Source organism: Lygodium microphyllum, chromosome 23 (assembly GCF_053477565.2).
Source record: "Lygodium microphyllum isolate KBCC chromosome 23, Lygodium_microphyllum_v1.1.10, whole genome shotgun sequence".
NCBI classification, from domain to species: domain Eukaryota; kingdom Viridiplantae; phylum Streptophyta; class Polypodiopsida; order Schizaeales; family Lygodiaceae; genus Lygodium; species Lygodium microphyllum.
Window position 1 is genome coordinate 111,302,298 of NC_141157.1, and position 25,204 is coordinate 111,327,501.

The window sequence follows — 25,204 nt, forward strand, 5'->3', positions numbered from 1 at the left end:
CCTTCTTTCCGAATGTATCCAGTACTCGATCTGGGATCAATTGCGACTTGGCAAGATCCCCAAGGGTTTGTTTGTTAACCCTATATCCTTGGGTTAGGGCTGTACCCTATTAACCTGACTTAATCAATACCTTAAGTTCAATTAGCAGCTATGTTATTCCAATTTACTGATTGGTCCTTTGCTTCCAAGCAAATATCTAATCCCCGTATTTTGGTCACTTTACCCAAGAAAGGTACTATATCAAGACGGTTATTCATCCTCTTGCAAGATAAACTTGCATAAGAATCTGCCAATCTTATTCCGAGGAATTGGCCATTTTCTTGTGATCAAATCACATGATCATGCGACTCTGCAACTTGTTGCCAAGTGTCGCGCCTAATCCATAGGACTATTCTATCCATCGAATGGCATCTTCTAATCACGAAATCATGATTAGATAGAAAACAGGGTCAGGGTATAACAACCCGTTCCTGATTGCACTAGGCCGACATTATCGGTCCTAGGGTTCCAATTTCAAATCGAGTTTCATCCTTTTAGCGAGCGAGCCATAGGGTAAAAACCCTAGATCGTTTCTCGCAAGTATGTCCTAGTGTCCCTACAGTCCGTGAATGTAGGCAAGTCTTTAGGGTATAAGAGTTTCAGCTTTGGCAATAAGAGCGACTAGGTCATGTCCTCAACGTGCTAAATCCTAGTTAGTTCTTGAGATATGTTGCATTGATTTAACCATTCCTAAACGAGTCTCTTGCGGTTTAGGTGTTTAGGTTAAACCAATTTTACTTGTCTATTCTTGAAGATAATTACGTTACCATCTTCGTAACCACATGATTCATTGCCTACGTATAAGTTGATTTAAAAACCCTAACTTTTCGGATTAAGATCAAAGCATATGTTAAGTTATAGCATAATTCCAATTAATCCTTTTATAACATGCATTCAAGATTCATGCTACTAAACTTTAGGGTTTTATGATTGAACCATGCAGCTTTTTCTAACTTCTTCTCTAAATGAGATTTTCGTACGCTGAATGAACATTACACAACCTTTCGTAACTATTTACGTATTTGATTGAGATTTAAGCCAATCGACTAGAGTTTAATCTACTTCATGCAGTTCAAGAACCATTTCCATGCCTTGCAAATTCCTATGGATTATTAGCAACCTTCTTTTAATGAATCATTTCAAAGGAAATATGCTTAATAATGCGACATGGGGTTTATTCTTTCCATGCGTAATCGAAGTGTACAATAATAATTTCGAAAAGATGATCTTTAATTGATCTAAATTCGTTATTTGTAATGCATATAACAAATTGCTAAGAATGCAGAGACGTCTTAGGTCATTTCATTCGTTCTATTGGAAAAATACAAATGACCAATTCCTTGATCGTAAGCTATTTCCTTTTAATTTATCCAAAGTATTTTAATCGAAAAAGTGCATCCTAATTTCATAAATGATCCATGCACAGTCGAAGTATTACTACGTTAATCAAATTTAGAAAGAAAAACCTGGACTTGTGGTGAAATGTCCACATGGATTTTAGGAGATGATCCTCCTGTGGTTGCGCCTTGTGCCTTCTTAGGAGCCATCGAGACTTCGACCTTCTCGCCTTGGTCGCGGACTTATGATCTTGGCCCGTCTCTCTTACACGCGCAATTCCCTTTTTAGAATCGGCTTCCTTGACCAATGCACCTTCTTACGGAATTTGGCTTTGGAAATGGGAACTTATGAACTTCCCCTTCTTTTCGTAGAAGTTCCGGGAATACAATTGATCTTCACGGGAAGGGCTTAAGAAAGATCCCGGGGTAAAATGGCTTGAGGGAGTTACAAAGGGAAAGGAATTAAAAACCCTGGCTAATATGGATTTATAAGAATTCACAGAGAAAGGGGTAAAATAACTTTGTAGAATGCAAGGGAAATTTAAAAGAAAACGGGGGTTAACTAGCCTTGTGGAAATGCTATGAAACAGGGCTTGAAAAATCCGGCTTTTGTGAGCTTTATGGGGGATGCAAGGGGGAAAAGAGTGCTTAAATTCTGGGGTTATAAGGACTGATTGGGAAGGCTCATGAAATTCCAAGGAAGGGAGCTTTAAATGGACTTTGTGGAAAGCAAGGGGCTTAACTCCGGTTTTGTAAAAACCCGCCTTGTAGGACCAATGAAAAAAAAAGGGTTTTAGTATTGGCTATTGCAGATCCACAAGAAGGGGTTTTTAAGAAAAAGAACCCGGGCTAGGGTGCAATGGGGAAAAGGGCGCTTTAAAAACCTGAGGGTAATAAAAAGGACTTGCGTGGGATTTTAATGAGAAAGGGGGCTTAGAGAGCCCCCCCTTGGAAGCTTTTGGGAGGCTTGTATGCTCCACGTGGACGAAGGGAGGGCTAATTGACGTCGTTGCTGGCGGCAGGTGGCGGAATGATTTCAGCGGCGACGTTTTTGTCAGCTCCACTCCACGGCGGCTTTCAGCAGAGATGCGACGGCTTCCTCCTTTTCCACGCCTGATCACTCCCTCACGACCCTCAATCTCACGGCTCTCAGCTTCTTCCCTCACATGATTTCGACAGCCTGTTGCGGTTGTACTTCACGATTTTTTTCTCCTCCCCTATGGCAGTGTCAGTAGTGTGACGACTCCCCTATCCTCCTACTCCCCTCCCACAGGCATTTATAGCTAAGAGGAGGGGACCTTCCCGCCCCCACGCGGCTCAATGCATGGGATTCACCCTTCTGTGAGCTCCAGCAAGGAGCTTAATCACCCTTGCTATTTCCCTCTCCTCCAGCACGACAGTCGGCTGGGGGAAAAAGGGGGGAATAATAACAAAATTTACCATAATTCCAACAATTATCCTTTTGGCCTCCTACCAAGAGGAGGTTCTTGTGAGGAACGTGTTTTAGAGAAGGGAAATATTACAATTGCGGTTTGTGGTTCGTGGCTGTCTTCATCATCTTCCTTGTGATACGGCACCCTTGTTCCCTTGTATCACATTCACTCCATGATTCAGAACTTCATCATTCCATTCATCAGAGTTTCTTCTCTCTTCTCTTCTCTTCTCCATGTTTGCCGAGTTCACTTCGTGTTCCTCCAAACCCTACTGTCTCGCTAGTACGTCATCTTTTGACACCTTGTAGTCATCATCAATATCTGACTTGTTGTGATGTAGCCACATCATCTCATGTGGACTGCTGCATTTATCTGCTGCTATTGTTGCAGCCTGCCAATTGCATTTTGGAGCAGCTGCTCTACTTCTTGGAGGCCCTATTCATCTATAGACATTTGCATTTTTTGTTGTTACAAGTCCTTCCATTAACAAACAATTTGGTTTTTGCTATACAGCCTTCGTAATTCATCTTCTTCATCACCTGCAACTAAAGAGGAACATGTTTTGTTCCCTTCATTGCTGTCTAGTATTTATTTGGTGTCTTCTTTGATATCCCCTTGCTAGAAGGACTTGGTTTCGCTTCCTCCACAGTGTAGATTCCTTCATGGATTTTTGTTGCTTGATCAACTTGGATAGTGCAATCACATTGTGTCACTCTGCCAACGCTGAACTTTGTGGTTCACAACTAGACCTGATCAAGGATATAGAGGTTGGGGCCGCTGTCACAAGACTGTGACAACTAGTATCTTTTTGTTGATTTCTTTATTACATATTTTATTTGGTTTTTTTTTTTGGAAGGATCCCTCTTGAAATCTAAACGCCTGAGTTGCATGGCCAGTATGTGAAACAGACAGGAATGTCTAGTGAGTCAAGACTGGACAGTTAAGGTCCAGTACAAGACTGATGGCACTGTAGATTGACAAGCCTGGAAGAGACTTGTGAAAGTGTATATGGACAAGTGTGTTGAAGAACTAGCCTGGAAGAGACTAGTTCAAAGTGAAGATGGACAAATCTTCAAGAGATTAGTCCATGTGGGGTCATCAGTGGAAATTCACTTTCAGTTGAACTACATTACAAATTCGGATGTAGCCATAGTATGCAAAGTTGGTCAGAAGACTAGTGGGATGCAATGGAAGCAACTCCTAAAATTTAGGGAGTTACTATTTTTGGACCCCAGAATCTGTTCGCGTCATTATCTTCGTTTTTGTACGAGGATTAATCCTCTGGTCTGTGTCGAGGTCAAATTTTGAACCGAGGATGGAGAATTTTAGACCGAAAGGTTTAAACAGGAAAATTGTTACATGCATGCCATGTGTCACAATTTGGGCATAAATTCCCAAAAGAGAGAGAGAGGGCAGCACAAAAACAAGTTTCAATGCATGGGGGGCTCATTTTGTGAAAGGGAGATGGATTGCTGCAGATGGAGAGCTCTTGAGAGCTGGTCTACCTTGTCTATGATGCACAGAGGCTTGAGCTTGCTTTCTACTCTCTCTTTCTCTCCCTGACGGTATGGTTATGCTGCAGAATCAAGGGCCTTTCTTCTGATTTAGGTACAGCTGTGTGGAATATGTTGTTTTTGCATGAGGCAAGAGCCTCCTTTCTCCAGGAACAGGAGCAGTTGTATGCTGTCCAGCAGGGACAGGTGAGGGTGATAACCTCACCAAGCAAGTGTCTGAAACAGCACTAAATCAGTACAGATTTTGGACTGTTCAGAGGTTAATTCAGAGCCCAATTGATGCCAGAATCAAGGGGCGTTTGGCACAGATGTTGGAGAACAGTACAGGGATCAATATAAGCTGAAAATAGGTGTCAGAACAGGTCTGAACCAGTAATTACAGTGGGCTGAACAGTACAGGGAACAATATGAGTTGTAAACAGGTTTCAGAACAGGTCTGAACCAGTAGTTACAGCAGGCTGAAATGGTCAAGAAGATTCAGACTTGGGCACAGTTTCCCCTCCTGGTCAACTTGATTTGGGTTAGTAATTGTACTATTATGTTGTCAAATTTCACCCAGAATAGGTGAAAGACAGCCCATTGTACTTTCTCTTTGTAAAAATAAAGAAATACCGCAAGGGACGCCTAACTTAGGGGCCAACAGGGTGTATGTGTTACAGCAGGAGCATTCTAGCTTCCTGTATGTCTTCTTGATTCTGTGTCTTTAAGTTCAGGTAAAGTGGGCGACTGTTAAATTGGGTGAAAGCATTTATATATTTTGGTTGTACACTACCGCCCTTCCCAGTGAACAGGCCGGTTACATGGTTCCGTCGCCGGGATCGAATCAGTTTTTCCCTAAAGAGTTAGCCAGGGTTTGTTTGGGCGTAGACACAGAATTGTGCATTATGGCTGATAGAAAGGAAGACACCAGAGAGGAAGCGTCTTCATCACAGGAGATTCCTGTTGTTCATGAGGTGGGAGAGTCTTCTAGACCTCCACAGTGTGTTACTCCTCCTGTTATGGTTGAGCCACAATTTCATACGGCTTCTTCTATGGATGAAGACATTTTCAAGACTCAGTTAGTTGCTGCCGTGAGTATGTTTACTCAAGTGATGCAGAATCCAAGGTTTTTGGCATTTTTGCAGCCCTCCCTTCCTTTACAGCAAGTTGGGCAATCTGCAAAGATTTCGGATCCAGTAGAGGTCTAGGATAAGGGTAAGCATGCTGCAGATTGAGTGGAAACACCAAGGCAGCTTGCGGAGTCAATGGAGACTCCAAGATTGGTTCCGACTGTCCAGGAACAGGTGGCGGAAACACTAGCTACACAGGCATTGCCAGTTCAGCCTGCCACTTTACAGCAGCCAAATGTTGGCCTAAATGGATAGGGAAACAGTTTTCTGGCTTTACCACAGTGTGTTACTCCTCCTGTTATGGTTGAGCCACAATTTCATACGGCTTCTTCTATGGATGAAGACATTTTCAAGACTCAGTTAGTTGTTGCCGTGAGTATGTTTACTCAAGTGATGCAGAATCCAAGGTTTTTGGCATTTTTGCAGCCCTCCCTTCCTTTACAGCAAGTTGGGCAATCTGCAAAGATTTCGGATCCAGTAGAGGTCTAGGATAAGGGTAAGCATGCTGCAGATTGAGTGGAAACACCAAGGCAGCTTGCGGAGTCAATGGAGACTCCAAGATTGGTTCCGACTGTCCAGGAACAGGTGGCGGAAACACTAGCTACACAGGCATTGCCAGTTCAGCCTGCCACTTTACAGCAGCCAAATGTTGGCCTAAATGGATAGGGAAACAGTTTTCAGGCTTTACCACAGCTTTTCCCACCGACCTCTGTACATCCTGGGTACTTTGGAGGTGGATCTGTATTTCAGAGTATGGCTGGTTATGCATTTGGAAACCAGATTTATGTACCAGGAACAGTGTTTGGAGGTACATAGGGTTTTATGCCAAACCCCATGTATGGTAATATAGGCATGCAGCTTGGATTTCAGGGAGTTCAGGGCAGTTTTGGTATGGCTGGTTATCAAAATCAGCAAGCAAGTATCGTGTCTACAAGCCTTGTAGTCAGTGGTTAGGCAACTCCTATGCCACTTGCTAGTGTTCCTATGTTGCAGGCATATCCTATGGACCCTTTGATGGCTCATGAGAAGTCAAAGCCATACAAGGAAGGTGGTGCAGCCGTACAGTTTGACATCTTTCGAGGATTTGAAGATAGGACTAAGGCTCTCTCTTTCTTACAGCAGTTTGATGCCGCATTTGCAGGAGGGAACTTTACAGAGTCTTCTAAGGTCCGGAAAGCTGCCACTTTTTTTAAGGACAATGCTAGTCAGTGGTGGAGTACACTGTTGATGCAAGGACAGGCTCCTGCCACTTGGACTTACTTTAAGCAAGTATTTGCTTCTGCTTGGTTGACCAATGAATTTGAGATCGATGTTATGTTAGCTTGGCACAATTTGGATGCATCTAAATGCAAGGATCTGGAAGACTATAACAAGAGGTTTTGGGAGGCTTTACTTCCAGTCACTTCTTACAGGGTTGTGCCATTGAGGGAGCAGTCACTTCTTACAGGGTTGTGCAAGTACACTGTTGATGCAAGGACAGGCTCCTGCCACTTGGACTTACTTTAAGCAAGTATTTACTTTTGCTTGGTTGACCAATGAATTTGAGATCGATGTTATGTCAGCTTGGCACAATTTGGATGCATCTAAATGAAGACTATAACAAGAAGTTTTGGGAGGCTTTACTTCCAGTCACTTCTTACAGGGTTGTGCCATTGACTGAGCAGATAGAGAAATATTGCTGTGGGCTGCCCAAGGAACTTTGGAATTATTGTACAAAGACAAAGGTCACCACTTTGACTCAGTTAATTGAGAATGCTACCACAGGAAATGCATTATTGTTGGGACAGTCAAGTGGTTTTGGGGGCAGCATTAAACATGACAAATCTGAAAAATTTTCAGCAAAGAAGCCATTTGGTAAACAGGTTTCTTAGATTTCTCAAAGCACAGGTAAGTCTTGGTAGTTCAAGAAGAAGCCAGCCAAGTTCTTTGGACAGCAGTCAAAGGACGAGAAGAAACCTTTTGTGCGCAAGTCTCTTGAAGAGAGAAAGGCTTTAATGGCTGAGAGGAAATGCTTTATTCGTGAGCAGACTGGTCATATTGCGTCTAACTGTCCGGACAAGAATAAGAGATCAGTTGATGATGATAAAGGGGACAGGAAAGGAAAGAAGCCCAAACCTTCAGCAGGTTTAGTGCTAGATATGCTGGGAGACAAGCCATACTCGGATGCTAATGAGCTTTGCAGAGCTTGGGGTAAAGTTAGGGATCAACATGCACTTATTTTCTTTGATCCTGGAGCTAAGGCAAACTTTATCTCACCAGAGTTGGCTTCTACTTTGGGCATCAGAGTAGATGAGATGGGCTACACAGCAGAGGCAGGGTTGGCATGTCCTGGTCACTCAGAGTCTGTGACACCCATTCTTGGACAGCTGGGTCTTCATATACCGTCTTATGTTGATGCAGAAGAATTTTATATCATGCCACTTGAAGGCTATGGTGTCTTGTTGGGAATGCCATGGATGTTCAGAAAGCATGGTGTGATGGATGCCTTTAACAAGACATTGACTTTGGAACATAGGGGAAAGACTCATGTGCTTGGTGTGAAGCTTAAAGGAGAGTCTGTACGTGTTGTATCGGCTTCTACCATTACATCTGTAATAAAGAATCATCTTTCTGTGTACTTGATTTTTGCACGTGATGTCAAGGATAATGATGAGTCAAATTTATCTATGTTAGATAGAGATAGGTCTGCTTTCCTGTCTCAGTTCAGTGATTGTTTTTCTGACTCATTACCATCACAGTTGCCACCAGAGAGGTTTGAGGATCATGCAATAGATTTGGTGCCAGGCAGTAGGCCACCAAATAGACCTCCGTATAGGGTTAGTGCAGCCCAATAGAAAGAGATATTGAGCCAGGTGAATGAGCTCCTAGAAAAAGGGCTGATTCAGCCAAGTTCATCTCCTTTTTGCTCACCAGTGCTCTTAGTGTAAAAGAAGGATGGCTCTTGGCGCATGTGCATAGATTACCGAGCGTTGAACAAGAGTACCATCAAGAACAGGTTCCCCATTCCAAGGATTGACGACATCCTTGACCGTTTGAAAGGAGCGCCAATTTTCAGCAGGATAGTTTTGAAGAGTGGATACCATTAGATCAGGATTAAGCAAGAGGATGTGCATAAGAGTGCATTTAGGACCACGTTTGGTCTCTATGAGTTCTTGGTAATGCCATTTGGACTTACTAATGCTCCTGCTACGTTTAATCGAATGATGGACAGGATTTTTGGTCCATACAGGCAGTTTGTTGGCACATTCTTTGATGACATGATTGTCTTTTCAAAGAATGAACAGGAGCATAGAGAACACTTGAAAGCAGTCTTTGATGAGCTTTGCAGTAATAGGTTGCTTATCAATGGGAAGAAGGGTGAGTTCTTCTTGGGAGAAATCCAGTTCCTGGGGCACATAGTGTCAAAGGATGGTGTCCGAATGGATCCTGCTAAGGTTGAAGCAATTAGAACATGGCCAGATCTGAAGATTGTCCATGATGTTAGAAGCTTCTTGGGTTTGTGTTCTTATTACAGGAGGTTCATTCGTAATTTTGCAGAGATTGCTTCACCTTTACATGCTTTACAGAAGAAAGGAATCCCTTTCCAGTGGACACAGAAAGAGATTGCAGCTTTTAATCTTCTTAAAGAAAAGATGACTTCTAGTCCAATGATCATTCTGCCAGATCTTAGGAAGTCATTTGTTGTCCAGTGTGATGCCTGTGGCAATAGCATTGGTGCAGTGCTAATGCAAGATGGCCGGGTAGTGGCTTATGAAAGCAGAATCTTGCGAGGGCCAGAGAGGACTATGCAGGTCTATGAGAAAGAATTGCTGGCTGTGATTCATGCGCTTACTTGTTGGAAACACTACCTACTTGGGGCAGATTTTGTTGTCCAGACAGATCATCAGACATTGCGTTATTTCTTAACTCAGACTAAGCTGTCAGAAAAGCACATGCGTTGGGCAAACTTCTTGTCAATGTTCCATTTTCAGATTGTGCATGTGGAAGGCAAAAAGAATGTTGTGGCTGATGCTTTGTCAAGGAAGCCACAAATTTCAGCTGTGCTAATTCCTTATCATCATGAGCTTGATGATATGAAGGAACAGTATGCTGATGATGAAGATTTTGCAAGGATCTTTGATCAGCTTGTCAATGGACAACATCATGAGCATTATCTTCTCAAGGATGGTTTTATGTTGATGCATGGGAGACTATGTGTGACTATGCCATTGAGACGGAAAGTTATGACAGAGAGTCATTCTCCACCATATGCAGGGCATCGTGGTATTGATGCAATAGTCAAAGCAATAGAGACATTCTTTTATTGGCCTACTTTGAGAAGAGACGTGGATGCTTTTGTGTGGCACTGCTTGATTTGCCAGAAGGTCAAGTTTGATAGGTAAAAAGCACGAGGGCTTTTACAGCCATTGCCTATTCCAGATAAACCATGGGAAAGCATAGCTATGGATTTTATCTTTGATCTTCCAAGGACACAGACAAGAAATGATGGGATATGGACTATTATTTGCAGGTTTAGCAAACAGGCTCATTTCATTCCTGTCAGGAAGAAGATAAAACCAGATCAGATGGCATGTTTGTTTATGTGCAATGTCTTCAAGTATCATGGTATGCCACAGTCTATTGTCAGTGACCGTGATCCACGGATGACAAGTCTATTCTGGAGAGGCATATTTGAGAACATGGGCACAACGCTTAAGTTCTCATCGTCATTTCATCCACAGACTGATGGACAGTTAGAAGAGGCAAATTCTACTGTCTTGGATTTGCTTAAGTGCTATGTGTCAGAGCACAAGTCAAAGTGGGAGCAGTATTTGCCTTTGGTCGAGTATGCATACAATAATATTGTGCATTCGTCAACAGGCAAAGCCCCTTTTGAAATTGTTGAAGGTGGTAAAAAGGTTCCTCCCATTTTGCACACAAAGGATAAGATCTTTCAGGCAGATCAGTATGTGCAAAGTATGGGTGAAATGTATCAGAAAGTTAAGCATGCCCTTGAAAGGACTCAGGCAAAGCAAAAGAAAGTTGCTGATCATCACCGTCGTGAATTGATATTTTCACTTGGTGATTGGGTATTGTTGCGGTTAGAAAAGGCACGCTTAAAGAAGCGGAAAGGCAAGGAAAGTCTTTTCACTAAACTTAGTATGCGATACTATGGGCCTTTTCAAGTAACAGAGAAGATTAGTGATGTCAGCTATAGGCTGAAATTGCCTGACAATTGGAAGATTCATAATGGTTTCCATGTAAGTCTTCTTAGACTGTGGGTGATGTGCTAGAAGATATGCCAGCTGAGGAACAGCCCGAAGTTGAGGAACTTGATGATTTTTTTGTTCCAGAATAGATTGGCACACAAAGAAAGGAAAGTGAAAGGCAAGGTTGCTAGAAGGTATTTGGTTAAGTTCAAGAACTATCCATCTATAGATGCTAAGTGGATGGACGAAGGTGAACTTGCAGAGTCACCTAATGTGTTGGAACTTTACCTTGAAGCATTTCGCTTGCAACCTACCTTGACCCCTTGTATCTCTAAGTTGAAATAGATTGTCAAAGTGACAATTGCTTAAGAAAAAAAATATGTACAGAAACAGATTTTGTACAGGTTAACACTTATTGTATCCATATGGTTTTCTCAGTGCTAAAGAAGTAAGTATTGCTTGCAAGAATACAGTTTTTACTTCTATTGAATTGAATACATGTTATAACAATGGTTACTCGATGGGGCATGTATTCTGTGAATTGACTCAGGGGGGATATCATTTTGATATACCGGCCACTAGATCTCTAGTTAGGGTGATGTGGAGTCATCAAATGAGAGTCTGCCACTATGGGGACATTGTGGTGTACTGGCCACTATGTTTGGAAACAGTGATGTGGAGTCACATGATGATAGTTTGCCATGTTTCACAGTTAGAACATACATGTGTTAACAGTGTGTTCAATACACAATGTTGACTGATAGCATGTATGTGTTGTACATGTGCTGCCAAGTGTAAGTTCACTGGGTTAGCTGGAAGCATGTATGACATTCATGCAAACGAGGATGTTTGCGATTTGGAGAGGGAGGTATGTCACAAGACTGTGACAACTACTACCTTTTTGTTGATTTCTTTATTATATATTTTGTTTGGTTTTTCTTTTTGGAAGGATCCCTCTTGAAATCTAAACGTCTGAGTTGCATGGCTAGTATGTGAAACAGACAGGAATGTCTAGTGAGTCAAGACTAGACAGTTAAGGTCCAGTACAAGTCTGGAAGAGACTGATGGCACTGTAGATTGACAAGCCTGGAAGAGACTTGTGAAAGTGTATATGGACAAGTGTGTTGAAGAACTAGCCTGGAAGAGACTAGTTCAAAGTGAAGATGGACAAATCTTCAAGAGATTAATCCATGTGGGGTCATCAGTGGAAATTCACTTTCAGTTGAACTACATTACAAATTCGGATGTAGCCATAGTCTGCAAAGATGGTCACAAGACTAGTGGGATGCAATGGAAGCAACTCCTAAAATTTAGGGAGTTACTATTTTTGGACCCTAGAATCTGTTCGCGTCATTATCTTCGTTTTTGTACGAGGATTAATCCTCTGGTCTGTGTCGAGGTCAAATTTTGAACCGAGGATGGAGAATTTTAGACCGAAAGGTTTAAACAGGAAAATTGTTACATGCATGCCATGTGTCACAATTTGGGCATAAATTCCCAAAAGAGAGAGAGAGGGCAGCACAAAAACAAGTTTCAATGCATGGGGGGCTCATTTTGTGAAAGGGAGATGGATTGCTGCAGATAGAGAGCTCTTGAGAGCTGGTCTACCTTGTCTATGACTTAAGCTTGCTTCCTACTCTCTCACTCTCTCTCCCTGACAGTATGGTTATGCTGCAGAATCAAGGGCCTTTCTTCTGATTCAAGTACAGCTGTGTGGAATATGCTGTTTTTTCATGAGGCAAGAGCCTCCTTTCTCCAGGAACAGGAGCAGTTGTATGCTGTCCCAGCAGGGACAGGTGAGGGTGATAACCTCACCAAGCAAGTGTCTGAAACAGCACTAAATCAGTACAGATTTTGGACTGTTTAGAGGTTAATTCAGAGCCCAATTGATGCCAGAATCAAGGGGCATTTGGCACAGATGTTGGAGAACAGTACAGGGATCAATACAAGCTGAAAATAGGTGTCAGAACAGGTCTGAACGAGTAATTACAGTGGGCTGAACAGTACAGGGAACGATATGAGTTGTAAACAGGTTTCAGAACAGGTCTGAACCAGTAGTTACAGCAGGCTGAAATGGTCAATTCTGCACTCCAACCAGAAGATTCAGACTTGGGCAGAGTTTCCCCTCCTGGTCAACTTGATTTGGGTTAGTAATTGTACTGTTATGTTGTCAAATTTCACCGAGAATAGGTGAAAGACAGCCCATTGTACTTTCTCTTTGTAAAAATAAAGAAATACCGCAAGGGGCGCCTAACTTAGGGGCCAACAAGGTGTATGTGTTGCAACAGGAGCATTCTAGCTTCCTGTATGTCTTCTTGATTCTGTGTCTTTAAGTTCAGGTAAAGTGGGCGACTGTTAAATTGGGTGAAATCATTTATATATTTTGGTTGTACACTACCGCCCTTCCCTGTGAACAGGCCGGTTACAGCCACCGATTATATCATCATTGTATACGATTCATCCTTTCATTCATTTTCCGTGTTTTTGACTTCATTCACTATCAATATTTGTCGTGTGGTCTGTCGCCTCCTCTTCAAACCCTACCATCTCTTTACATGGCACACTTGCTACAGTAATAACCCTACCTTCTGGAGGCTCTATCCATTAGTAGATAACCTCATTTTGTCCCTATAGGTCTTTTCCATCAAGATGCACTTGCTTTTTTGCTAGTAAAGCCTCTAGGGATCATTCTTCATCATCACAAAACTATGGATGATTGTAGTCGCTCCCTTCACTGCTTTCCACCTTCATCTAGTGTCTTCTTCGACACCCCCCTACTCGGAGGACTGTGTTTTACTCCTTCCATAGAGCGTCCTCCTTCTACAGGTGTTGTTACCTCGATTAGCGAGGATAGTGTAGTCATCTTGAGCCACTTTGTCAACTCCAAACTCCATGACTCGTGCCTTAGCCTTGGTCCTAGAGACATGGAGACTTGAGGCCCCATTGTATCGTCATTAGATTTGTTTCATTCATTCGCTGATCTTTGAGCTCATTCATTATTTGTATTTGTTGTACTCTTTGCCTTCTCCACTACAAACCCTACTGTTGCTTCATAAGCTCCTAGATTGGTCGTAGGGTTTCCTTGTGTTTTGCTCACAATGGTATGGCGGCTATGCTTGATTGGTAAGGGAAAAGCATCACTCTCTTTAAACCAAGTGTGGGATTGGTTTGTTAGGAAGACATACTAGCTGGCACCAAGGGTACACATTGAACTTGACTAGATAGCTTTAGAATGCACCATGCTTCCCCTATGAGGTAGACCTAGATCCTCTAGTTGGCCCTTTGCCTCAAATCCAAATTTGATTGGTCCTTTTTGATGAACCTAGTTGACTACCAAAAGGGTTGTCCTATGAATCTAGGGTGAGATGCCTTACATTAGAATAGGCTAACTAGTTTGAGGACTTGGTTATGCTAGTTGTTATGTTTAAAGTACAAAACCTTCAGCAAAACCCATCTGTCTGTTTTGATCAGGCTAGGGAGAAGATATTGAACAAACCTTGATCCAATGATATGTAAAATTGTAAATTCCTAATGAGGCTTTGGTATTTATCAAAAGTATATCTTTAAAGCTACATTGTTTCAGAAGTAAAAATTATGGCCCTGAATATTGTGTCATAAGCTTAATCATGAAGTAAGTTGAGAGAACATTCATACTTGCTATAGGCATTCTGACATTTTGTTTGGCTTTTCACTTTCACAAGCTGGCTGCCTTACAAAAGAAGGTTCGGTCTGATGTCATAGCTGAAGTGCATCTACAACAGACTTGTTCTAGTGTCAACAAATATTTGTTTGACTGGGGGCTTATGCGCCTTGCTCGTACACCATCATCTTTCTTTGGTGCATTGCACGGGGATGGAATAACCTCAGGATTATCACCTACTGAAGCTGATGAAAGGCTTCGGCGCAAAAGAGAAGCAGAGGTAAGCTTTTTTTTTTGGTGGTTTGTTTTCTAGTTCCTGCCGTTTAAAGGTGGAGTTTTCCATTCATTATATTTTTTGTGTATTTGCAGAGGCAGAGGTGTCTAGAAGAAGAAGAGCAAGCAAGAATTGCTGTAAGAAAAAGGAAGTTCTTCAATGAATTGCTTAACTTTGTTCGGGAGATGCAGCTACAAGGGCAGGCTGCTTTGAAAAGAAGAAAACAGCGAAATGACAGCATTCAGGTCTCTCATACAAATACAGTGGGTTCTTTTTGATGTTCTAATTTCCAAGCTAATGTGAGTGCATGTTTATGCAGGCTTGGCATGCAAAGCAAAGGCAGCGGGTAACTCGTGCTGAAAGATTAAGGTATCAAGCTTTGAGAGCAGATGATCAAGAAGCGTACATGCGCATGGTTGAGGAAAGCAAGAATGAACGGCTTACAACACTTTTGGAAAAGACTGACGAGCTGTTGCAACGTTTGGGTGCCATGGTTCTTATGCAAAAGGATGCAGACAGGGCAGATAATGTGAAGAAAGAGAAGAGCAAAGACAAAAGTAAGGAAGGAGGGAAAGATCTTTCTTCTCCGAGGCACAAAAAGCAGGAAGCTGGTGAGGATAAGGGAGAAATGCCTCATCAAAACATTAAAGAGAAAAGCACTGGTGATTTAGAAGGACATCATGAAGCCAATGGAGATTATGATGGAGAGGGGTCCTTGAAGAAAAGAGACCTACTTGAGGGTCAAAGACAATACAACTCTTTAGTTCACTCCATTGAGGAAAAGGTATTTTTGAGTTGGGATCTCAGGTGGTTTAGGCTTTTTGCGGGAATATTTTGACAAACAACTGAATTATGAAAATCCATGCGTTTTCAGGTTACCAAGCAGCCTGTTATGCTAACAGGCGGAGAGTTGCGACCATATCAGCTAGAAGGTTTGCAGTGGATGTTGTCTCTGTACAATAACAACTTGAATGGCATATTGGCTGATGAAATGGGGCTTGGAAAAACCATTCAAACAATAGCTCTATTGGCATATTTGATGGAAAACAAAGGATTAACTGGCCCACATCTCATCATAGCACCGAAGGCAGTTCTTCCCAATTGGGCTTATGAATTTGCCACTTGGGCACCAAGGTAATGGGCTGCATTGGGAACTTCCCACTTATTCCTTTTTTGTTAAAATCATGATCAAAGTGTAAAAGAACATAAGCTAGACTTCATTTACAAGTAGTTTCCTTGGTATTATATTGATTTCGTAACCTGATGCAAAACAACCTCCAGTATTGCTATAGTTCTGTACGATGGACGCCGTATTGACCGCAAAGACTTGAGGGATTTATACAAAGAAGAGGGAAGATTTAATGTTTTAATCACTCATTACGATTTAATCATGCGGGACAAAGCATTTTTGAAGAAGATACATTGGCACTACATGATTGTTGATGAGGGGCACCGGTTGAAAAACCGTGACTGTATCTTGTCTCGTACTCTAGTAAATGGGTAAGTTTGAATTGAAATTACTTGAGCACAGCAATGTGGAAAATTACATGTGCGCATGAATGCAATACACATGCACCCACGTGCACACAATATGGATCATGCAAATAAACATGCATTTTTGCTCTTGAGCTCCGGCCTGAAGCTGATGTCAATTTGACTGAATCTGGCTGCAGTTATCATATTCGCCGGAGGCTTCTTTTGACAGGAACTCCAATACAAAATAGTCTCCAAGAGCTTTGGTCTCTCTTAAATTTCTTGCTGCCTGCTATATTTAATTCCTGTGCAAATTTCGAGGAATGGTTCAATGCCCCATTTGCAGATCCTTCGGAAGTGTCGTTAACAGAAGAGGAACAACTCCTTGTCATACGACGACTTCATCAGGTTTGAAGGTTTACTATTATATAATGCCAGAATTTGTACTCTATTTAAGGAAAAGTAAATATTTATCAGTTAGGACGCAATCACATTAGTATGCACAAAACTTGCCCTTGTCTCTTTGAGAAACTATATATGATTCATAGGAGAGGATAATGATCAATGATATTAGTGTTGGATATATATGATTCATAGGAGAGGATAATGATCAATGATATTAGTGTTGGAAGTGTGGTGGATCAAGGGAGAAGGGAGAGAAGAAAGAGAGTTATAACGGTATCACAAGGACATGCACAATGGTGATTGAACAAGGCAATGTAAAATATGTAAAGAAATTGTAGGAAGATAAAAGAGCAACTCAATTGATTATGATGATATATGGGTTGGCACCATGATGTTTTCTCACAGCAGGATTCAAGATGAGACATGGTTAAGAGCGAGCAACATGTAGAGCAGTTACAAATCTCCAAAGGTGCTAGCAGTCGTGTGTGTCATGCACAGTATCTCTTGACTGTAAGTGTCAGTTTAAGTCAGATGGGGATATTTGGAGCTTTGACACTCAGTCTGTCATGTGTTTTGATGGAGAAGGCAGCTCTTTGTGGAGCTTGCATTCTGTTTTCAGTCGGATTTAGGATTGTTCACACTGGCTGGCTATTTTCCAGCTCAGTGTGTTACTTTTTCAGTGAGTCTGGACTGTGTTCACAATGGCCAGGGTGGGCTGACCAACATTTATGATGGCGACAAACATTTTTCTTGATTATTTTATTCATGTTGTGCAGTTGGCCAGCATATTTATAGTCTTCAGGATCAGGTTGGTCAGATTTGGCTGATCTGGTGTATTCATAGTTGGATTCAGATGCGTATAATTCAACATACCAGATGTCTGGTATGCAAATAGATGAAAAGCCATTTCATACTTGGCCATTTTTTGGGTTTAAAAAAACGCCTTCCGACTGGTCAAAATCGCCACTTTTTGCATGGCGAAGTTTTTTCCTGCAGTCTTGGCATTTTCTTCTGCAGATTACCTGCATATGTGGCCCGTGTGCTCTGATTATAATCTTAAAATTCATGCAATGCCCTTGTAAAGTTTCAATGTCTTTTATGCTTGTGCCTTCAAATGTAAGCTTTGTTGAAATGTAAATAATTCATATTAAGGTTCAACCTATCATTCTTATATTTTTTGAGTTTTTAAAGAAAAAAAATTAGGGTAACCTATGATTCAGCCTGAGGGTCTGAATCATCCTTCAGTCATACTTTCATACCCATACAAGTATGGAAGTATGAAATGTATGTTATCAACTAGGGTGTATTTATAGCTACCCTCCTCATTTGGCATATTATTCACAGGTTCATCCTTTGTAGGCGTCGGCACACTCTGACATACAAGGACTCTTCTCTGTCTTCGGGTATTGCCATTCATCATCAACCTAGTTTGGTGCCCTCATTGATATCTTGTGCAACTAGTCTTCCTTCTCGGAGAGGGTGGTCATGACGTGATAAATCAACAATGACAGCAAGTATAAAATTCACATAAACTGAAAATGCAAATGTTACCACTTAATCTTGGACAATGGATAGCTAATTGGCCCCAAAATTGCCACCCCTTGTAGTATTTCTTTATGTTGAATTGCAATTTGGATGGAATACAATGAGATTCCTTGAATCTCCTTTGCTCTCCAATTGCATCTTATTGTCATAAATGACCAACAAGCCTTCAAACCAAATTGCCCCTTGGTTTGCTTGGGGATTGGCCTTCAATTCTACTCCTTGGGTGACAAATTTAGTCCCAAATGTTTGCTGGCTGAATGACCACTTGAATCTCCTAAAATTGCCCCAATTTCAGTGACTGGAATTCAAGTCTCTAGGCTTTCAATTTTTGAGCATGCTTTCCAAGGTGGTTATAAAACTCTAATTTTTCTCGTAAATTAGGTATAGCAGAGATTAGCCAAAATCTCCACCTCCAATCGTTAATTTTGTTGGAAATTGCGAAGGAAGGATGAGAATAGTTCAGAGGATGAGAGAGAATGTTGAAGAGAGAGAAAATTCAGACTTCCATTGCGAGAAAATGGAAGAAATCAACTGCGTCCCTATCTAGACAACCATGAAAACTGCCTCCATTAAACACCCCGAATATGATGTTGCTTGGCTAAGACAACCCTCAAATTGCTGTAGTTTCATTTGGGCATGTAATTAGGTCTTAGAGGATCTCTTGCTAGTTGGAAATGGCTTGTTGCGTCCCTATCTAGACAACCATGAAAACTGCCTCCATTAAACACTCTGAATATGATGTTGCTTGGCTAAGACAACCCTCAAATTGTTGTAGTTTCATTTGGGCATGTCACTAGCTCTTAGAGGATCTCTTGTTAGTTGGAAATGGCTTGTCAACTATTCAATAATGATAGTCTTCTCTGTGTTTGTGTTCTCCCCCTAGCCTCAAAAACTTTTTTTTCATTTACATGGGCAAGTTTTCTTTGGTCTTCACCCACATCGAGGATCTGAGAGGGGTGTTAGCAATCGTGTGTCATGCATAGTCATCTCTTGCCTGTGAGCCTCAGTTTGAGTTAGATGGGGACATGAGGAGGTTAGACACTCAATCTGCCATGTGTTTTGAGGGAGGAGGCAACTCTTTCCAGAGCTTGCATTTTTTTTTCAATTGGATTTAGGAGTGTGCACATTGGCTGGTTGTTTTCCAGCTGAATGCATATATTTCTTGAGTGAGTTTGGACTTTGTTCACGCTGCCTAGGATGGGGTCACAAGCATTTATAATGGCGAAAACATTTTTCTTGATTAATTTATTCATGTTGTGCAGTCAGCTAGCATATATGCGGCCTTCAGGTCAGCTTGGCCAGATTTGACTGATTTTGGCTATTTATAGCAGCATCCACACTGAGCAGGTTATTCACAAGTCCACCCTTTGCAGGTTTTGGCACACTTCGACGTTCAGGACTCTTCTTTTGTCTTTCAGTGCTACCATCCATCATCAACCTGATTCAGTGCCCTTATCGATGCATTGGGCTGTGTGCAGGGGCTGATCAGTCGTCCTTTGTATTCAGCTTACATTTAGTTTAGTGGAGACTTTCTCCTTCCATTCTCTTCTTTTATTGTAGTCTTTCTCTTCCTCTATGGTACCAAAAAATGGAGGAAGAAGAGAGATTGGGCCAAGTAGATGAAAACCTAATGCAGCATGTCAACTAGGCCGATATTTAGAGGTAGTGTGTTAAATTTTAGGGACTGCTCTCTTCCTTGAGGCAACAATCTAGGGCGACATACAAGCATCCAACATGTACTTTATTGCATAGCATTTTAAATTTTAATTTCCCCTCTTGATGCTCATTCATAGTTGAGCAAGAGTTTAAAATGTTACAAAGGACTCCAAAATGTGTTGGAACCATAGATGTCTCAATTATGGGTGATCGAACATGCCTCAAAGATACTCTTCAAAGTGGAAGCATGGGATGAAGAATGGCTACTAAAGCAGCTTAGTAATGTCCTTTAGATGGTCTGCCAAGTGATTGTGTACAAGCTAGATAGTAAATTGCTACATGGTGACAAGACAGGGAAACATTATTACAATCGTGATTGCTTGTGTATTATGTATATACATGTATAGGGGTCGAGGGCATGACCAATATTCCTATACTTGCATGGCAATCGCAAAACGCGTTCCGTTGGTGCTGAAACGTGAAATGACTGAAACGTTTCAGTGAAATGCAAAAACGCCCTAAATGAAAATGGCTGATTGAAACAATATTTTTAATGGAAAAAAATTACATTTTCTCACCCTTTTGAGAGTTTGGATAGATATCATTTGTTGACATGAAAGGATTCGCACGATATAAATTTGTAAGTTGCAACTCATTGTTTATAAAGAAAACTCTCTCTTATATATTATTCAACTGTTTCACTTGGCGTTTCACGGTTACCTTGCACACATGAGACATACATGTGAACACTTTGCCAAGGCCAAACAATTTAGGGGCTAAGGTCAATTAATGTGTATGAATAGGGGCTTAGGTTAAGTAATTACATACATTATGTGCATAATATGCTGTGTGTTCTCATATTCTAGGTTGAATGTGGGAATTGAAAATATTCATAATATGTTGAGAGTGTTTTCATATTCTAGATTGAATGTGGGAATTGAAACCCTATTGACAATTCACTTTTAAAAAGCAAGAACCATCACAAAGACCAACTTCGAGATTTATGGAGCCTTTACAATAAGCATGCACTATAGCAATACCAAACATTGAAGACCATTTTACATTCTCAACAAGCTTCATTTTGTAAGAGAAGGTTGTATAATATTTGGATTACAGTCAAGCTACAATTGCAAGTTGTAGTAAATTGCATTAGAGCATATCTTCTCGCTTTGCTCATGTCCCTACATAGGACAACTTGGTAGATGTGTTTACAAAAGCTCTCTCTAGAGAGAACTTTGAGGCCTTTCGCAAGGCTTTATGCTTAGTAACATTTGGCAATTGATCAGCCGATTCCCTATATGTGCTCACATCTTTCACTCGAGGGGGGTTTGTTACACTTATTGTGTTCCCCTGTAGCTTTTGGTATGAATGCTCCCTTATCCAGACACTTTTTACCTTCTAGCAGAGAAGGGTTTTTTCCTTGTGTGAACACCCATCAATTGGTGTGGTACTTAAGTACCTTAGGGTTGTAATTCTCTTGCTGTTTACTTGTTCATTGCAAATGAGAACGTGTGCGTGTGCGCACGCGCACAGCAGAATCCTGACTTGACACACACACATTGCTCTTAAGTCTATGGATCGCATTTCAAATGAGCCTACTGTCTTTGCAATGCAACTACTATGCGTAAGTCCCTTGAGAGAGGAGGAATTTTTGGGGTGGGGGAGGGGTGGAGAGTTTTATAACTTATGTGAAGGTGTTTTGAGAGATTTTTTCCCCCTTTTTTTGGATTACCAAAACAGCTTTTTGAAATGGTACAGGTGATCAGGCCATTCCTTTTAAGAAGGAAAAAAGCAGAGGTTGAAAAGTTTTTACCAACAAAAGCTCAAGTCATTTTGAAGTGCGATATGTCAGCATGGCAACGAGTTTATTATCAGCAGATCACACAATCAGGACGTGTTGGACTTGATTCTGGTAAGCTACCTATTCATGTCTATGGAGTTTCTTGCTGCTTTATATTTCTCAAATTTATTGATAATTGAAGATGTGTTCTGCAGGCACAGGAAAGTCAAAAGGTCTCCTTAATACTGCCATGCAATTGAGGAAGTGTTGCAACCATCCTTACCTTTTCCTTGAAGGAGGTCATTATAACATGTATCATAAAAATGAGATTATTCGTGCTTCAGGGAAGTTTGAATTGCTTGATCGTTTGTTGCCCAAGTTACAGAGGACAGGCCATAGGGTGCTGCTTTTCTCACAAATGACCAGGCTTTTAGATATTTTGGAGATATATTTGAATTTCCAAGGTTTTAAGTACATGCGATTGGATGGAACCACTAAGACAGAGGACCGAGGAACACTACTTGCTAAATTTAATGCACCTGAATCCCCGTACTTTATGTTCCTCCTTAGTACGCGCGCAGGTGGTCTTGGGTTGAATTTGCAAACTGCAGATACAGTAATTTTGTTTGACAGTGACTGGAACCCACAAATGGATCAACAGGCAGAGGATAGGGCGCATCGCATTGGACAAAAGAAAGAAGTTCGTGTGTTTGTGTTGGCTAGTGTTGGAACAATAGAAGAGGACATCCTTGACCGTGCAAAAAGTAAAATGGGGATTGATGCCAAGGTGATCCAAGCAGGATTGTTCAACACAACATCTACAGGTATTTCCTCTACTAACCTTGGCCTTTTTGCTTCACTTGCTGTTTTGTAAATGTATAACCCATGTTAAATCTTTACCAGCTCAGGAAAGGCGAGAATTGTTGGAGCAGATCATGAGGCGAGGTGCTGATTCATTAGGCACGGATGTTCCCAGTGAGAGAGAAATCAACCGCCTTGCTGCAAGAAGCGACGAGGAGTTCTGGTTGTTTGAGAAGATGGATGAGGAAAGAAGGAAGAAAGAAGAGTACAAGTCCAGGCTAATGGAGGAGCATGAAATTCCTGATTGGGTTTTCTTCCTTCCTGACAGTACAAGGAGTGGATTGGCTGGACATGACACGAAATTGGGAAGTGCTGAAGTTTCAGGTAAAAGGAGGAGGAAGGAGGTCTTCTATACTGATGTTCTTAGTGACTCACAGTGGCTTAAAGCTCTTGAAGAAGGAGAGGATGTCTCTGAGGCTGTTAAGACACAATTGTCCAGGAGGGTGAAAAAGGGCTTAGGTTCATCACAGACAATGGAGCAAGCTGTAAATAGTGATCATTACGAAAATGATTCCCCTTTGGAAATGAGTGCATTATACAGTGAAGGAGGAAGCGCACAAGATATACAAGACACATACACAAGCCGAAAAAGAAAAACTATGGGACAATCTGAAAGCATTTCATCCTTTGATGGCCCAACTGTTTCGGCACAAGAAGAAGAGCGACCCACTAAAAAGCTCCAGGTTTTAAAGCTGAAGCACCCAAGAAAGTTGGTCTTGAATGGAGAGGAGCTACCATCAATTGTATCAAGTCCAGGTGGTGGGCCACAAAGTCAGTATGGAGGAACATTCAATTGGAAGGGTTTGAAACGAAAGCGTAGAAGTCATAGTGGTCATTTCAGTTATGAAGACAATGGGCAAACCTCCTCAACAGGCGGATTTAAAGACTACAGTGATGACTGTTGATGCAGCATTTGTGGTTGTGCATGTAACTTTGTCAACCCTAGGTGCAACCAGTTGCATCAGATAAAATCTAGATATTTTTATCTGCTGTAATCCTTCCCATGTACCACTTGTTGCTGTGAATTTATATACCTGCAGAAAATCTGTAGCGCTGCAGCCTTTAATTTTAAAAACAATCATTCTTCTCTTTCACTCTCCTGTTTTGTCCTTGTTTTACTCCATTTCCTGTGTCTCAGTTTTTGCTCTGTGCTCTGCCTCTCACATGCATGGGTAGATGGTGGTATGATGCCAATGTGATAAAAGAATTTCAGTTGAACACATGAAAGAAAGCTAAATTTGATGATATAAATTCCTTAAGCAAGGAGGCCAAAAATTTCATTGGCATGCTTACATGGCACTTGCACTTAACATAGCGGAGATGATGCGTTCTCACAGCAATGCAACATGATACCAAATCTCATCGATGCAAGTACACATTCTAACTAAAAATCATAATTACCTCATATGTATGCAAAGAAAAAGTTCCCAACTTCTGATGCAGGAACCTGAACACCATTAGAAAGATCATTGAAAACATTGTATGCATAGCAATGTTAATTTATAGCTCAATGGCATCTTGGAGTTCTTGTATAGCTCAGTTAAAGGCATCTCAGTGTTCCATGCCAAATAACTGAGCCATGCAAAATGTCATGCATATATAGTTTAGGACCTGGGCTACGAAATTCATCTATTGCTCTATTATTACGAAGTATAGTAAGGTTTTTTTCAAAGGAACTGTTGGAGCATAGCGTACAAAGAGTGGTGGTGGCTAACCAATTGTTTCTGCCAATGGTACTATGCAACCTGTTGGGCTCTCTTTAGAGCTTGTGTTTGCCAAGTGAGATGCCTTACTAAGAACTTTCAGCTAGTTAGGAGGGATGGAAACCCAAGAAGGTCCAAGGTTGCACGGGATTCATCATACAGCTGAAATTTCGGAGCCTAGACATTAGTGATCTTATAATTACCAAAACAAAGGCTTTAGCAGTGAAGCTTATGGTTGGATGTGTTTCTCTTGGGCAAAGTGTGCAAAGAGTGGTGGTGGCTAACCAATTGTTTCTGCCAATGGTACTCTGCAACCTGTTGGGCTCTCTTTAGAGCTTGTGTTTGCCAAGTGAGATGCCTTACTAAGAACTTTCAGCTAGTTAGGAGGGATGGAAACCCAAGAAGGTCCAAGGTTGCACGGGATTCATCATACAGCTGAAATTTCGGAGCCTAGACATTAGTGATCTTATAATTACCAAAACAAAGGCTTTAGCAGTGAAGCTTATGGTTGGATGTGTTTCTCTTGGGCAAGAAGCTTGGTCAGGGGCTTCTTATCTCTAGGTTGCACTACAGTTGAAAGGGCCTCAGGAGCCTAGCTTCAGATTGATCTTTTATTAGATACCTTGATACACAAGTAAATGGGTTTGGATCTATGTACCATCCGTAACATCACGAACTTTGGCTGATCCATAACCTTTTATATAGGTCTATTGTCTTCTATAATGAAGGTTAACCTAATCATGAATTTGGATCTCCGTTGGAAAAGAGGTCGATCTAGGTTTGAGAGCTGTTTGTGACTTGTGCCTTGCTTGGGAGACCCTTATACACTATATCTATCATGGCCTTGGTTTCTTGGAGTCCTTGAAAAGTTTACCTTTGAGTATATGTTGTTTATCTAGAAAATTGAATTAGTCCCATTGTAGTAGTAACTTGTATGGATAACCTACCCATGAGAGATGAGTCGTTTGTCTCAAGGTGGTGTTGAACTTTGAACTCAAGGATGGTTGGAGAGAAGAGGTTGCGTCATTTACTATCAATTGTGATTAGAGCTAGCTGGCTAAGGCTAGGATATATAAATTTCCATGCAAACTCGAACAATGGCAAACTGAGTCTGATAGAAAGTCCCCTATGGAGGGCGAGCTTGTTTCCATATGCAACACTTCAAATAAGGGAGGAGTTTCCAAGGAATGACTACCTTGAAGCCATGTCAATTGAACATATTGTGTAAAGTAAAGGACTAGATAGC

At 41.4% G+C, this 25,204-nt stretch overlaps 1 protein-coding gene across 2 annotated transcripts in view; it reads left to right on the forward strand.

The window, feature by feature from the left end:
- Positions 1-23,349, forward strand: part of LOC148016619 (putative ATP-dependent DNA helicase CHR12) — a 46,228-nt gene extending 22,879 nt beyond the window's left edge. For both annotated transcript variants that reach the window (XM_087663759.1, XM_087663760.1), the window contains exons 6-14: positions 14,323-14,541; positions 14,631-14,780; positions 14,855-15,319; positions 15,410-15,669; positions 15,817-16,035; positions 16,209-16,416; positions 21,373-21,526; positions 21,610-22,218; positions 22,298-23,349. In XM_087663759.1, the coding sequence (XP_087519885.1) occupies positions 14,323-14,541; positions 14,631-14,780; positions 14,855-15,319; positions 15,410-15,669; positions 15,817-16,035; positions 16,209-16,416; positions 21,373-21,526; positions 21,610-22,218; positions 22,298-23,160 (3,147 nt within the window). In that variant the 3' untranslated portion in view covers positions 23,161-23,349. The remainder of the gene's footprint in view (positions 1-14,322; positions 14,542-14,630; positions 14,781-14,854; positions 15,320-15,409; positions 15,670-15,816; positions 16,036-16,208; positions 16,417-21,372; positions 21,527-21,609; positions 22,219-22,297) is intronic.
- The last annotated feature ends 1,855 nt before the right edge of the window (positions 23,350-25,204 follow it).